The sequence below is a fragment of the Melanotaenia boesemani genome, chromosome 7 (genome assembly GCF_017639745.1).
Source record: "Melanotaenia boesemani isolate fMelBoe1 chromosome 7, fMelBoe1.pri, whole genome shotgun sequence".
Lineage (NCBI taxonomy): Eukaryota > Metazoa > Chordata > Actinopteri > Atheriniformes > Melanotaeniidae > Melanotaenia > Melanotaenia boesemani.
This window is the reverse complement of record NC_055688.1, coordinates 31,596,857-31,613,650: the sequence shown is the minus strand read 5'-3', so window position 1 is coordinate 31,613,650 and position 16,794 is coordinate 31,596,857. Positions and strand designations below refer to the sequence as shown.

Sequence of the window (16,794 nt, the reverse complement as noted above, 5' to 3'; positions counted from 1 at the left end):
CGCGCACCTCTTCCAGACCTGACGTGCACCCCGGCTAGGCAGATGGTTACACCGAGGTACTCCCTTGTGATTGGTCAGTTTGGGATCGCGTGTTGCCGGATATCTGGATCTTCTGGCTGAATTTGTGTGGTAACCACCATTTTTAAAAACAATAACCAGTGGATCAAGTTGATGAGAGGCTGATCGAATTATTTCTTAGTTTTCTTTCACAAGCTAATAAAAATACTGAACCATACTGGATGCCATTGTTGTTTTAAAAGAGAAAATGCCTACCGAACTGAAGTGAACCATCAAAAGGAGTCTGACCTTGTGAGTTTACCGGCCGATACCACCCCTGCTGCCACCTTTAGATTAGGAGGAGAAACTGCAATACAACACCAAAACATCTGAATGGTCAAAGCCTCAGGGAGCCCCTGTACTCTCTGGGGGACGCCCTTGGTTCCAGATAGGGAACCATTGCTCTATTCCATGTGTATTCCTGTTTCGTGTTGAATTGTTCGCTGCACCAGCTTTCAGCTACCAGAGCAGGTCAGTCATTTAGTACTGTAAACATCTGCACGAGCATACTGATGGCTACAGCAGCCTCATGCTGTCACCACTAGAGCAGTTGCATAATGTCACATTGTTTTATATCCTTGTAGGCTTTGCTACCTCATTAAAGTACACAGCAGCTCCCAAGATGTACTCTGTGACAAAAGAGGGACTCTGCTTCTGTCTTTGCTGTAAAAACATGACAGCTGCCATCATCAGACACTCATCCCTCCACAGCACAAATCTTGGTCCTCATCTCAAAACACGCGTTTTCTAATTGCCAGTCCAACACATCTCGGCTAAGACCTCCAAGTCCCAGCTGCCATTACCTCCAGAGACGACAGATTTTTGCTTTAAATACTTGGTGAGCACGTATGAATACAGAAGAGGATACACAACAAGCTCAGAAAAACAACCAGGAGAACAAACAGAAACAAGAGTGGACACAAGCATCGGTAATGTGTACATGTGTTTATGGGCTAAATGAGATGTGTAATTAAGATATGTTTCTCATCTTCACAACAGAATTAACAAACAATGGCCATTGGGGTTACTTTAACGTGACAAATAGCTTTTACAAAATGGCTGTATGAGATTGAGGAGATTAGGTGACAGGTTGCTTATTTCCTCTTCTCTTTTCCTTCCTGCCCCAAAATGTGAATCCCGTCTGCTATTATTCTACAAACCAATACTAACACACACACACACACACACACACACGTACACGTGTTGTACTTCCAAATGAAAGACACAGAAACAATCTCCATCTCTCTTCTGCTCCACACTCTATCATTCCACAGCATGGGGAGTTTTGGCTGATCTGCATTGATTGCTATGGGCCATCCCCTATCCCTGGCTCTTGGTAGGAAAACAAAAATAATAAAAATTAAATAATCCAAGCTTTCACATTCATCAAAACAACACCTGCCAGAGCCAAGCCCAAGAGAACTTTCTTTTCCTGTTTAATTTTATTTATTTAGTTATTTTTTATCATCCACTAACCCATTCTTTGTTTTCTTCTCAACAAGTAACAGTCATGTCCCAAACAGTCAGCAGGGAGCGGTGTCTCCTATTTGTCTCCTGTTTTCTATAACAAACTGAATGCTCCAAAATTCCTCTAAACATACAAGCTTTGTGGAAGTCAGTGGCAACAGCTGCACCTTAGTGACTGACACAATTACTAAACACTAGAATACAATGCCCCAGAGTTTCACTGACACCAGCCATGGGGCATAAAAAGACAGCTTAGCCTCCAACCATCCCCATCCTCTCTGGTTAATGCTTCAACTGAGTCACTCCATTCTTGGGTGTAGTTTTTCCCCAGGGGTGAAAATGAGTGGAGCACAATGACTTTATATATAGGAAAAAGAAAAAAACTCTCCCAGAGACAGAATTTTTCTTTTTCACCTTATCAGGGCAGATCCTATAAAGAACTGAGTGTTTTCAAACATTTCACTGGCTAACAGAGTCAGTTCAATTCTTTTTTTCTGCCAGGTTTTTATTACATATTTATGCTTATAAATCAGTGGAGTGATAGCTTTGGTAGTGCTGCATTGAATAATACATTAAATGCTGCACAATAACAAGCTATGTTTCTTGTTAGCTATTGTGTGCGCACACAAGTGTGGAACCACATAATTCACCAAGCAATCACACGAGCGTGCACACATCTCTGTTTAGTTGTCAGACCGCTGATAAGGCAAACCTGAGCCAAGCAAACATTACAAAGGATGCAGATGAGCATGTTTATTTTATGTATGTTAAAATATTACTTATTTTTATTGCATTATCATGCAATGGTAACTCAATGCCTAACTCACTAAGCTATATTTTTATAGTGATGTCTGATATGGACTAAGTTCAGATATATTTTTAAGAGAGATTATGTTTTAACAAGTTAAAGCAAAAAAAAAAAGAGAAATCTTGGCAACTTTTAAATTAAAATGCTATATTTTCCTATAAGGCTAATAGTATATACAAGAATGATTCCTCATTCCTCCTAAATATAAATCACCCAATCTTTAAGGTTAATAACTTTATTATTTTTCTTTATTATTGTTGTCAAACTAGTTCATTCAATTTGTTTCAAGTCTGAGAGTTTGTATTTTCCTCCAGTTTAACATTTTATTCAGTTCATCTGTTCTGATGCACTCTGCTTGAAACAGTTCACAGTTAACCTATGGTACATATTGTACATGAGAAAAAGGTTTACTTCTGGCAACAGTTTCATTTAGATGTTGATCCCTACGATAAGCCTGCAGAATGTTTCATTTTAAGAACTCTGCTCGTGGTGCATTGTTTGTTACTGCTTTCAAAGTCTTCTAAAATTAGGGGACTAACATCAGAGTCTTCGACCTACACACTGAAGAAAATATTTTGGCAAAGTTGGCTACAATACAACTGGCATCACAGGTACCAAGGAATTTTTGGCCCAAACATGACACACATCTACACATTCTCTTACTTGTATTTGGCTTTAAATAGCAGTTTAAGTAGCTCAAGTTGAGTGTCTCAGACTAAACTCCATATAGCCACCAGATATGGCCCAGATCTACATTCTCCTTGAGCGTTTGGGTCACACATGCCCTCACAACAATTGCTGTTACCTCATGTTAAAACCAGTTGACATTGGCAACAATGCAACAATTGACCTATCAAAAGTTAAGTCTAGGTCTGGACCATGTCTGGCCAGAGCTGTAACTGAGCCATAAGTCCCAAAGATCGCCCAAATTAGACCCAAATGTGACTGCTATCTGGAATTTTTGTACTTTTGGAGAATGTTTGCACAGATCTTCAAATAATCTAGTCATAGCAGTAGCTGTCAAACAGGGATGTTCTTTCATTTTTACCAAGCAGTTCCGAAAAGGAAAAAAAAAAAAAAGAAATCCTCAACAATCCCATTTCGCCAGGGCATTGTTGATGGATCCGGTTGTTCCATTTTTTTCTTTTTCACTTTTCCAAACTGTACAGGATTGGTTACAAATCACTTGCTATATCCTGATTATTTACATGGCAAGTAACTATGACCACATCCATGTGTCTGCTATTGTCGCCAAAAAACACATGTAGTGGCATTTAAGTATATTTACAACATTATTAATGCTCCATATTAACAGCAATACTTGTTAACGTCCAACAAGACTTGATTCATCATTAATATTTCACTTTCCCCTGGATTTGCCTTTGCATGCTGTGACTTTGACATAGACCAGCGTACATCCCATCACCTGGCGGTAATTCATAAGTGCCCTTTATGCATGCCCGGAAGAAAGAACACCCCATCCCTACCCTCATCTGTGCTGCATCGATTGGCTGGCCAGGCCTCCATGCAGAGCTCAGTTCATTGATCAAGGCTGCCTCATAGATCTTCCCCCCCTGTCCTCTTTAACTGACCCTCACACACCCAAAGAAATATTGCTGCCAACATCAGTGTGACAACACAAATCGTCTTTTCCATGTGCTCTAATTAGTCCTAATGAGAGGTTTGTCTTTAGGATGGACATGGAACCAAATGAGTTACTGACTCGCAAAGCTAAAAACGTACATCTAGATTCAGATTTCCACAATCTGACAGGTTGAATTTTGCTGCGAAGTGCAGCATTCAGTAGATAGGGCCAAGAATAGTCAAAGCTTTCACCACACGGCTGACATCAAAGAGAAAAGTAGATCGTATAGGAGTGAGCCTGCAGGCTTTGACATAAAGCTAGCGAATCAGTGACGTCTGTATTATAACCCAAGTCAATAGAAGATTATGCTAATGTGAAATCTAACTTCAGGGAATGGTGACTAATGTTCTACATGTACAAGCAGTATTTCCTGCAAGCACCCTAACTGGCAATGTGAAAACAAAGGCACATATAGACAATGATCCACAGTGACTGACAACTAAAGCAAACCATTCATTGTTTGTCTCACCTTCACCTCTTCTTTAATTAATCTCCATGAAGACACACAAAATGCCCAGATTGAACATACCTCTACCACTTCTCTTGATCTTCTGGCAGGTGCTAGTTAGTGTGTGTTAGCATAATGTATATGTATGTGTGTGTGTCTTTGTGTGTGTGTGTGTGTGTGTATGTGTGTGTCTTCGTGTGTGTGCATGTGGTGGGCGGACTTGCTTCTGAGGAAGTGGCTGGTCATAAGGGCCAACTGATGAGCATCACCCTCATCCGGAGCTCCATTCATCCCTGTGCACAAGGGCCCATTCACCCTGCCGCTTTTCACACTCACAGACCCTCCAAGAGCCCCGGGCACGTTCCCACACTCATACGCTCACAGAGATGAACTGTCACTCACTCAAGACATCCTACACAAAATGGGCACCCTGGTGCAATATCACACACACACACACACACACTCCTCCACATAAGCATACTAAAAAGAAACCGAGGAATAGGCTGCTTTTCTCATCTGACTCATTCTAAACAAACCCTGGAGCCCTTCCTTTTTCCCTTACAAACCCGTCTCCATAGCCTCCACATCCACGTTCTCTTTTAGAGCAAGTGACACACAGCAGGACGAGGTGTCACTTTCATTTTTGTCATCTCCTTCTGTTTTGAATTTTCTGACATGCTCTTACCACAACCCACCATCATAACTATGGACAGCAGTGACGCGCCTGACACGGGGAGAAAACAGAGACAATGTCAAATTGTGCATGGAAGGTTGACAGGGTGACTGGATGGAGAAAGCAGGAAGGGAATCTCTGGATGTCCTTTGGTGCTACAAGTGACTGGATCTAGCTAAGCTCTTGTAAAACCTGAGTACTGGATGTGATCCTTGTTCAAACAACCCATTTCAGGTGGTTTCATGACAGTGATTAGATCCAGATTTTCACGAGGCTGATTGTTCATGTAGAGAGAAAAAAAAAATCTACATTTTTGTGGAGGCACATTCTACCTCTTAGCTTACTCAAAAAAGAGACAAAAAAAGGAGAAGACACACTGTGCTGCATGTATGCCATTTGAGTTCTTCTTCAACAGTCTCCAATACTGCTGTCTCTCCAGTGGCTGCACGCTGTGACAAAGACATTAATGTACCCCACCATCACTACCACCACCACCTGCCTCCCTGCTGCTACGAGCTCAGTGTTTGATCCAGAGGAGAAATTCCTGCAAACATTCACCAAGCAGCCTGCCCCTCATATCCGCATCTCTTCTGAGCACAGGACTGTCTCATTAATGAGGGCATCTTGGGTGTGTTTACGTTTCATTACACAGCTCTGCCTGGCTCTCTGGCCTAAATGGCTGCAAGGCGGAGAGAGTGTTGGTTGAGGTGTCGGCTGAGGACTTCACAGGTTTTGTGCTCCACTTTTGTCCAAAGCATGTCTGCATAAACCACGTGGTCTTATGAAAAGGCAGTAATATTGCTGGAAAATATATATCTGAATCCATACTTACGCAGACATGGGTAAATTTGCTTTTACATGTAGTATTCAAGGTACAAAAAGCCAACACTGAGTATCTACAAATCTCCATATGTGCTGTTGGATGTAATGCTTTATTTCAAATCTAATTTAAGGCTCACAACTGGCTCTCACAGGAACCAGTGCAACAGTATTACAGCATTACCTTTGTATTGTTTCTGTCTTTATAAAACCACATTATTGTTTCTCCCTTTGGTAATATCACCGACGTGCTTGCACATGAGTGGAAATGAAGTAACAGCGATTTTTTTTTAATTCCAAGGAGGTTTCAGTGTGGCAATGCAGTGTCTGAAAGCAGTAATGGAATGTCTGTCACTGAAGCAATCACACACACACACACACACACACACAAACACACTGGGTGGAGAGACAAACGGACACAGTTGTCAAAGGGTATCTCCTGGAAGTGTGTGACTTCACTGAAGTGAGTGTGAGTTGAGGATGGAATGAGAAAAACATGGCTGAAAAGCGTCAAGGGCGACAGAAATCTTCCCCGAATACAAAGAAGGGATAAGTGCAGGGTTAAGAAAAGATTAGGCTTTTTAGGCTTGACACCCCCCCCCCCCCCCTTGTCTAATTTCTGCAAAACTCATGGCACTGAGCTATTGTTTGGCTGCAATAATGACACACATTATCACCCCCCCACTGCCAGGATTTAAAATGTAGCCAGTGAACCATTGATTTTGCTGCTAATGCTGCTTTTTTTATGTGAAATGCCGTCCAAAATATTCATCACTTTCTCTGTTTCTATATGCGTATAGATCAGACTGGGGTCCAAAAAGTTGAAAGCTCTTGTGCGTGCGTGTTAGCGCGTTGTTTTTTTTTTTTTTTTTTTTTTTTTTCTTTTTCTTTCTTTCTTTCTTTTTTATGTGACCGGGTTAAACCGCATCTCTACTGCAAGAAAATGATCATTTGAAGCATTTGGAGACATTTTCTGTCTTTCTTTCGCCATCGACTTGACACCCTGATCTGAGCTCTGCCTCTTTGTTTTCTATCTTGCGATCAAAGAGAGAAAAAAAAAATGAAAAGCGCACTGGGCTCATTGGTATCTGTTTTAAAATGCATATAGCTGTTATATGACAGTAGCGTTCTTCTGCTGGTGCACAAGCTGGTTTTAAATCCCCTTTGCTTCTTCTGAGCGCAAATCACGGTGCAATCATGCAGAGAAAAATAAGTCCTCCGTTGTTTCCACGCAACAGTTAATAGGACAACATAGCAACACTCGCTTGCAGCAGGTCTGTAATATGAGCGATTATAACCTAAACTGGCATTTTTGCTCCAATCCATAGAGTTCCAGACGCTCTTTACAAAGTCCAACAGGCTGCATGTAGAGGAGGGGGTGAGCATGGCAGGAACAGGCAGAACAAAACAGTTAAAGACAATTATTATCAGTTTCTAGTGAAATAATACTTACATGCATATGTCATGGAGAAGCTATTTCCCATTTTGACCATATCCACCTGCGGCACCAGTTTGGGGATGTCCTGGTGGTGGGAGAGGGCGAACCGAAACACCTCATATTCGTGTGAATCGGTAGGGAACAATCCTCCTGTTGAGCAGCAAGGAGTTCATGTTAAGACACTCTGGACATGAGGAAAATCGGGTTAAGCACACACACAAACACAACATGGGCTCAAGTTGGAACCGAATGTGTTTTTTTATTTGACAGAGGTGCTGATGTGTGCGCGCCTTTCTCACCTATATTGATGTTACTTGGGAAACTTGAGCTCGAACCCAAGCACATCCCCAGTAAACTGGTGTAGAGGATGGTGAAGCTTCGCTGCATATTTCCTTTTGCATTGGCGAAGGGAAAAAGAACCGAAATCCAAGCATAGGTTTGTCCGTGTGTGAAGTCAAATCCCCCCCACTGCTTCTCCTCCGCTCCAACAGCCCCCCGTTAGAGCAGCATTTGCACCGACATCGATTCAACAGCGAGGCAATTATCGCAATGGCGAGAGGGGGCACCTTTCTCTCTCCTCTTTTCACTCTCTCTGCTGATGCTCTCCTGTCCTTGGATGAGACGGAGAATGACTTCAGCAGGAGCCGCACTGCAAAAAATACCCCCGTCTGAAGGAAAAAAAAAAAAAAAAAAAAAAAAAAATCTGTTGAGCCTTCATGACTAAAATAATCACCCTGTTAAACAAAGCGGGCACCATGATGGGACTTGTTTTATAGAGAGCAGGAAATTTGGATTTTGGTTTTCTTAAAAAGAAAAGAAAAGAATAAAAAATAAAAAGAGAGAGATTGAATAAAGTCATACAGCAACAACAAAAGAAATTAAATAATAATTATAAACAACAATACTACTACTACTACTACTACTACTACTACCACTACTAATATTTATTAATAATAATAATAATAATAATAATAATAATAATATTAATACTAGAGCCAGTAATAAAAGCTGCTTCACAAAGAAAAACAAACAAAAAAAAAAAAACAAACAAAAAAAAACAAAACAAAAAAAAAAAAAACAAGTGACAGTTCTCAATCCAAATGGAGGATATCACTACTAAGAAAGAAAATGGATATTTTCTCTCTCATTACTTGTTTAATGACATGCGGATGATTATTTTTTGCAGTGTGCACCCTCTGAGCGCGCGCGCACACGTTGTGTCTCTCAAGAGAGGCACTGGATTTCATGCAGACTGTAGCCTACTGCAATATATACATATATATGGAATGATTTTGTTTTTTTTTTTTGTACTCGCAATTATTAAAACGTCTTATGCATTACAGAGGCCGCAGGTCTAATGAAAACATGATGATAACAAGACATTTTGTGGATTATTGTTGGTAAATTGCTAAACTGTTTTCAGTTTATTCATTCTGCCTTGTTTCTTAGTTCGTCAAATGTTCTTTTAAAGGTAGTCTAAAAAGTCAGATGAGCAATTGACAAATAACAAATTTACACATATCAAAAAGCCTTGATCTCACACCAGTTAAGTAACCAATTACACCTAGCACGCCCAGTCTATTAAAGTCCTTTAAAAAAAAAAAAAGTAGAAATTTCAACCTCTGTTTTAAAGTAAAAAAATACTGTACTCTTAATTTTGTTCCTGAAGATTATCCAATGAAAAAAAAAAAAAAAGTAAACTTTTACAAGGCATCTAGTTGCAAAGCTTTTCTGCGTAAGGGGTTCTAGTGTTGTGACCCTAAACGAAGAAGGTAACTCAAAGTATAGTGTTAAATTTTACTAGGTTAGGGTAGCTATTCAGGTCTAATGTCTTTGAGATTAAACAACTGATGTTATTACCTCAACTTAACTGCATGAGTGAATCTGAAAAATAGTCTCAAGTTTGTTCAACTTAACATTTAGATTTTGATTGACACTGTTAATGTAGGCTGACAACAAGTTTTGTTTTAATTTACTCAAAAATGCTTTGCAGCTGGTTCCCTCATACTTTAAAGTTCACTCAACTTTTTCTTTAGCAACTCCTTACAGTGTGGGGCCTGACTGAAAGCTCATGAATAACCTAGACCTTTTAATTAGCATATCTAAACAATCCAAAGATCAATTTAACATTTACATACATATAAGTTTTCATGCAGTTTTGTCTGTGATTGATATTTAAAATAAATAAATAAATAAATCAAAGTTATTAAACTTCAGCCACATTAAAACACTGAGATTTACTGAGATTTTACTGAGTATTTCAGAAACAGCTGATCTACTGCATTACAGAGAATTGTCTAAAAAGGGGAAAACATCCAGCTTGCAGCACGTGTCTGGGTGAAAATGCCCTGTTGTTGTCAGAGGTCAGAGGAGGATGGGCTGATTCAAAGTGATAGAAAGGGCAACAATAACCTAAATAACCATGGTTACATCCAAAGTATGCAAAATGCCATCTCTGAATGCACAATACGTACAAGCAAAAGGGACTACAAAAGCAGAAAAACACACCAGGTGAAGATCCTGTTAGCTAAAAACAGGAAACTGAGGCTATTGCACAGACTCACCAAAACTGGACAAGATAATATTGAAAAACCCTTTCTGGTCTGAGGAATCTTGATTTTAGCTGCTACACTCAGATGGTAGGGTCAGATATTGGTGTAAACAACATGAAAGCATGGATCCATCCTGCCTTGATTCAACGGTTTCGGATGCTGGTGGTAGTGCAACAGTGTGGGGAACAATTTATGTCACATTTTGGACCCCTTAGATCCAACTGATCATTGTCTAAGCACCACAGCCTATACCCAAATATTATTGCTGACCATGTCCATCCCTTTATGAGCACAATGTAGCATCTTCTGATGACTACTTCCAGCAGGATAATACACCATGTCACCAAGCTCAGATCATCTCCAAATGCTTTCTTGAACATCACAATGAGTTCACTGTACTCTGATAATCTACACAGCCACCAGATTTCCATCCAGGCTGTGGTGGGACGGGAGATTCTCATTATGAATGTCCAGCCAACAAATCTGCAGCAACTATGTGATGCTATCATGTCAACATGGAGCAAAATTTCTGAAGATTGGTTGTTGGTCCTTTACAGGGGGAAACCAGAGCACTTTGGAAAGGCAAAGTGACACCATGAAGACAGACAGAAAGACCAAAAACCAATCATTTAATCAATCAGCATGTTTAAAACCAGAACCTTCTTGATAGGAGGTAACAGTGCAGGCCACAACACCTAATAATCCTATTATACCACCAATCACAGCCAAAGCTGCTCAGACACCAATGCAGTATTTCTGCATTCTTTTTTACATCTGCTTATGAATCCAGGTCCTACAGCTTTAACTGGTTAAGAAAATGATGAGAGGTCTTAAGGCGAAATGAGTCATTCTTTACTTGGCTGGTAACACAGGATTATAATTTAAAAACAATAAATGGAGATTACTGCTTCTCGCCTGCCACTTAAGAAATGTGTGTTTTAGTTGCTGGGGGCAACAGATCATGCAAATGGCTGTTTAAATTGCAAAGTAAAATTTCCAGTTTAGAAGTTTAAGAGAGAACACACATTCTGGAAATTGGGCTTTAGCATTGCCAGAATTTCTTCTTCAAAATGGTTTGGAATATGAAATTTTAGAATAGTGAATAAGAGGTTCATGCTTTTTGTGCCCCTTCCTCTCCCCACTAATACAGTGCAGGACTGGAAAGTGGCTGATAAGCAGAGGTATGAGTCAAACCTTGAATTAACTGACAACTACAGCCAGTTATCTCCTGGGATGGATTTACATGGTCCTATGTTTTGTATAGAGTGTAAAACACTAGTGATATTCACATTAGATTGATTGCAAACCCCACTATACAGTTTAATGTGCATGTTAAAAGAATGAAGAAGTAAATCTTTCTTTCAACACAATCAAGATTAGGGACAAGCCCATCTGTCACCCAAAGTGAGAGTGCTTTTTAAAATTAAAGTCACTTCCCTCATTTATTGTTTTTATAACACATTCAGGCAGTAACATGTTTCTGCCAGAAAATGAAATTTAGAAGATTAGAAGCTTATGCTGAATTAGATTTCTAGTGTTTCCAATTGAGCAGAAACATTTAAACCCTGACTGACTACCTCTGGTACGCCTGAGAAATAGAAACGCAGGAAGTAAAAGGTTATCTAATTTATGAGTGATGGATGTTCTATAGATTGAGGCAGAATGGTCAATTTTTCTCGCTTTTGTTCAAAATGATGAAGGGTTACCTCAGACATAAATGGTTGGGCAGACTTTCATTACTTCATTCTTTTCCCCTCACATCTTTTGGCATTTTGTTCTCCATGTGCAAGAAGACATTTGATTAATGCATATTTTCCACCCATTTTGATAGTGTTTGCCCTGAGTACCCCAAGGGTAATGAGTGCCATAAAGTCTTCATGGCACTCATAAATATATTAATCCTGACGAATGCAAACAGATATTAGAATAGCATTAGATAAATATTATTTAGTGCTAACAATCACAGAAGAACTCCTTGTTCCTCTGTAGGTAAACATATTGTGGCCTTTAGATAAGTTCAGAAAGGGAGAAATGTGCATTTCATTCCTCAAGATGTCTTCATAATGGACGAGTCTGTCGAGGAGTTTTTAAATAAAAATCCATGTGAATGGTATAATGAAGATAATTTGTCAAAATCTACCAGTTTCACTTGGGTTTGAGCGTTGGGAGAAATTAAAAGAAAGAGAAAATATTCCCCAAGTGCTATTTTTATAGTTGAGTCACCACAAGTGTATAAGTCTGGGGCAGCTGTGGTTAAAGAGCTAGAACAGTCATCTGCCAATCTCAAGGTTAATGGTTCAATTTCTGGCTTTTCCAGGAATTCTCCCTATTCCCCATGTGTTTACATGTGTGTGAGTGTGTATGATGGTAAAAAAATACTGTAAAGGCAAGGAAACTTTGCGAATGAGTGTTTGATAAACTTGTTTGTGTGAAAAGATTAGTGTGACATGCACATTGAGTTGTCAATAAGACTAGAAAGCGTCATATAAATGATGTTAAATAGGCTGAAGATGAGCTATCACTGTTGCATGCTGGGATAGGACTGCTATCTTTTAAGGCCATTGCCTTTGATTTATAGAGCTATTGTTATCTGGCGAGATTTTTTTTTGTCTTAAACCTGTAAAGTCTAATAAAAAAAAGGGGGGGGGGGGGGGGGGTGTAGATAAAGAAAAAGAGAGACTAAGAAGATGTAGTTTATTAGAAGCTAATTAAGAAACCACATGACTAATGACTATTTTCCCCAACAAAGCAGATGTCAGTCTTAATTCTTTCGTTGAAGCTCCAAAATCCACATGAAAAGGCAAGAGAGGTGATTGGATAGCATGGTTGCAAAAGGTTCTTTCATTAATTCAAGCGTTTTTAACTGTGGGATAAACAATAATGTGAATAAATAAATAAGCAACAAACAGGTGAGTGCATAATGCTCATCAGCCAAATCCATCCAAGCTTAAGTAGCTGGAGCAGTTTCGCTTAGAGAAAAAGACCAAAAATCAAAGGGTGTTCATGTACCAAACTCACAGAATCATACTTGGAGACTTGGAGCTGGGATTGCTGCAGAAGGTAGTTCGAAATAGTAGACTGCATAGACTTTGGGGCTAAATACACATGCACCCACATTATTATTATTATTATTATTATTATTGATAATTAATTGATTAATTTATTTAGCACAATTTTCCAAAACAGACTGTAAATGTGAGTCTGCTAACTTTGGAGGCTATTTGTTGCATTGGTGGTGTTTTACTACAGACTGGTTGTTAATCAAGCTTTCCTTTGTAAACTCTTATTCTCAAATATGTCAAAATGCTTCAGTTTTCAGGTTATTGGTTTTCACTGAGTAGGACTCTTGACAAATGAATCACATAAGTCACATACAATAAAAAGCAAAGAAGAAATTACATTGCTAACACTAATTTATTATATGATTAAATAAATAAATAAATAAATAAACAAACCAACAAACAAATAAATAAATAAATAAATAAATAAATAAATAAATAAATAAAATAAAATAAAATAGAGTATCAGGAGAGGGGTATGGGTGTTTAGCCATTGCATTGCTAATTAGAGTTGGGCAGTGGAGCTCTACCTGGACATTGATGGAGTGTGTGTGCATGCTTCCTGTTGTGGATCACATGCTCAATTATAGAAGGATGTTATAAATTAAACATGTGTTCCATCAATTGTTCACAAGATATCTGGAAAAAAATGTTATAGCCTAATCTATAGTTGTCAAGTGAATAAACATTCCAGATGCAATCAATTAGTCCTAATAATTTGCCAATTGATCACACAGTTTTCCAGATAAGAGGCCTATTGAGGCAAACATATTCTATACAAATGCACAGATACCAGTAGCATTCATCTTGAAGAAGGTGGCCTTACAGATAATCTGGTTGGGATGTAGTGGGGAGTTTGTAATGCCTCAGGTATGCAGTAGATCAAAATCTGACTGCACACCAACAGGCTGTGATTAACCAGGAAATGTATCTGAATGTACACTGTGTCCAGTATCTCCGAACCTGAAACCGAGACCAAGATAACGCAAAGTTACAATATTGTCTCACTGTGTTTTCTTGTCACCAGTTGGTCCAGACCAGGATATGTTTTAATGTTGAATTGATGGAAATTTCTTTTTGTTTGTTTTGTTTAAAGCAAGCAGTGTTAAGTGCACTCTGCTGCTTCATTAGCAGGACTAATAATGTTGGTATTATATGGGTCCAGTGTCTTAGAAACTGGAAAAAAGAAAAAAAAAATTAACAAAAAAGGGAAATAGAGAAATAAAAAATCTATTTCCAATCTCCAAATTGTTTAATTTCAGTTCTACATTTGCTGCTCTTAAAAATCAAAGTGTAGTGGCCAGCCTCTGGTTTAGATTGCGCTGCATTCATATTTATGCTGAACTCTGTGAGAGTTAAATCCCTGTGAACATGAATTCTTCCTCATCATGGAAAGAATTTGGAAGCAACACTTTCTTATAGATGCAAAGTGGTCCACTGGAGGAAGAGGAGGAGTGAAGATTTTAGGAAGCTTTGTTGCATTTTCACTTACAAGCGCTTGTTACAGTGAAGCCTGGGTGCATGCACAGAGGATGTTATTAGTAATACAGCATGGTTTATGTGCTGTTTAAGACCGTGTTGCATCCTGTTGTCCCCACTACTAAGTTCTTGCCTGAGGAATGAATATTAGACTTTCATACTCATTATGAATCAAATGACCAAGGGTCTCACTAACCTCCAATAAACCGCTAATTTGGTTTGCAGGTTTGAGACCAGTATTTATCTAGGATCTGCTTAAAAAATGAATACACAAAAGACAATAAAAAGCAAAAGTAATATAAAAGAATATGGAATAGAAATGAATTCATGAATTAATTTAATAATAAAATTAAGTCAAATTATAAAAAAAAATTTCTCATTTAATTAATTTTATAGCAATATTTATGATGTGATGAATTCCTGGTAAAATTTTCTCATTCATTTTCTTATTTTTGCAGGTATTTGTTCCTTTTAGGATCACTCCTATATTGCACAGATATTGTTCCAGTCATGACTATTGTTACTACTCTGAGAACCACCCTAATTTCTTCTTCCTCGTTTACATAGCAGATGGCAAAGCTATGCTGTATAAATTGTGACGGCCCCACCAGCAGGTATCATTTTGAGTTTGTTTTGCAGGTGCTGCCAAGGTGATAAATGGCAGGAGCGTCACCTGGGCCTGGCTTGTTCTGGCCATATGAAATTCTCACTAGTTTGCACTGTTGGTGTCTCCCTGGTTAGCCTGGGAGATCATCTTACTTCTAACAGGCTCTGCGTGTTATTTTGGCTACATCTCTGTGCATCCAAACAGATCCTCACACAATGTTATTTTAAGTAAATAAATTGTATTTTTCTGATCTTTTCACTTGCATTGGCCTATTTGCTCCTGGTGGGGACTTCTTTTCCTTTCTTTAACTTGTAGCTTTGTTTAGTTTAAAGAGTTACAATGTTCTGAGCTTAAAAATATGTTTCTGATATATTTTGCTGGTACACTAACATTTATTATGCACATTCCTGGAGCTGTCATTGCCCAGAGGCTGAGAACCCGCACTTTACAAGCTCTTTCATCCACAAAGGTGCATCACTTTATGGCCATCAAACACACTGACTGTTATGAACATTGATTCAACAGAAGAGGACATTATCAGAGGAAGAGAGGCAAAAAAAGAGAAGGGAAAGAACATGAGATAAGATAAAGAGTCAACATCAGATATACTTACTGGCTGGAGAAGGCTTGGAGAAGAGACAGGATGCAAGATGAATGCCAAATTAGCCTTTGTTAGGGAGCGCTTCATAGAAAATAACTTATGCTTTAATTCTTTTAGAATTTTCCTTTCATATTTACTTGCTGTGCGTCCAAATACATGGAAGCTGCCATATTTGTTCCACCATTTTTACTGTAGTGTCTCTGGAAGGACAAAAAACTGTGAAACAACTGGTCTAATGGGAGAAATCAGAACGGATGTAAAATACCCAGGAGACACCAACAGAGCATTTTACTTTAAAAATTTAGGATTGTATTAGTATATTAACTGCAGTAATCAGTAGCTTATGTCTCATCACTTGATGAGTGGTAGAGGTCTTAGGAAAAAACCTAAACAAAAAAAACTTATTGGAGCTATATGTGTGAGGACATAAAGAGAAAAGTGAATGAACGCTGCCTTCGTTAATGGATTGTGTTGGTTTTAGCTTATTATTCAATTTATCTGCATGTTTGATTTATGCAACGTGAAAGTATCCCATCCTCGAACAAATGCCGAGCATTGGAATAGAATCCATAAGAAGAAGAGCGGCCCGGACTCAGTACATGCCTGATTCCTGCTCTCTGGCTTAATTGGGAAGTTATTGACATGTAGTTTAATTAGTTGCTCCCCCATAATAGATTTAGCAGTTCTGCCTAAAGCAGGGGCTGTTCTGGAATATAAGAAGATGGAAACTTCCAAATATACCAAGATTCTGTGAGAATTTTCTTTGTTTGAACAGGTTTTCTTAATATCTAAACATTCTAAACAGCAGCACCATTGTCTCACATTTTTAAGACATTAATCTGCTAAGCGCCTCTCAACCCTGTGAGGTTAAAAAAAAGCACAAACTGCAAAACTGGGATCGGTTAGCAAAGGAATTATATCGTGATTCTATGCAATTTTCGAAGTGATTAAAATTTGATAAAGTGGTATAAACTAGGATGCATCTTTGCTTTTTATTCTTGTTTGTTACATATAGTTTAATGATCAGAGTGGAGATCTGGTCAGCTGATACCTCCATGTAGAAAACATAATGCATAAATATGTACCATGGTCAGTCAGGTACAACATGTATGGACAGTAGTATGGTCCTTCAAGGCTCTCC

General features: G+C 38.7%; 1 protein-coding gene across 4 annotated transcripts in view; it reads right to left on the bottom strand.

Annotated features, from left to right (window-relative positions):
* The window catches only part of gria1a (glutamate receptor, ionotropic, AMPA 1a), an 83,107-nt gene extending 75,136 nt beyond the window's left edge, over window positions 1-7,971 (bottom strand). For all 4 annotated transcript variants that reach the window (XM_041990481.1, XM_041990482.1, XM_041990483.1 and 1 more), the window contains exons 1-2: window positions 7,655-7,971; window positions 7,371-7,505 (exon numbers count right to left, since the gene is read on the bottom strand). In XM_041990481.1, the coding sequence (XP_041846415.1) occupies window positions 7,371-7,505; window positions 7,655-7,742 (223 nt within the window). In that variant the 5' untranslated portion in view covers window positions 7,743-7,971. The remainder of the gene's footprint in view (window positions 1-7,370; window positions 7,506-7,654) is intronic.
* Between the last annotated feature and the right edge of the window lie 8,823 nt (window positions 7,972-16,794).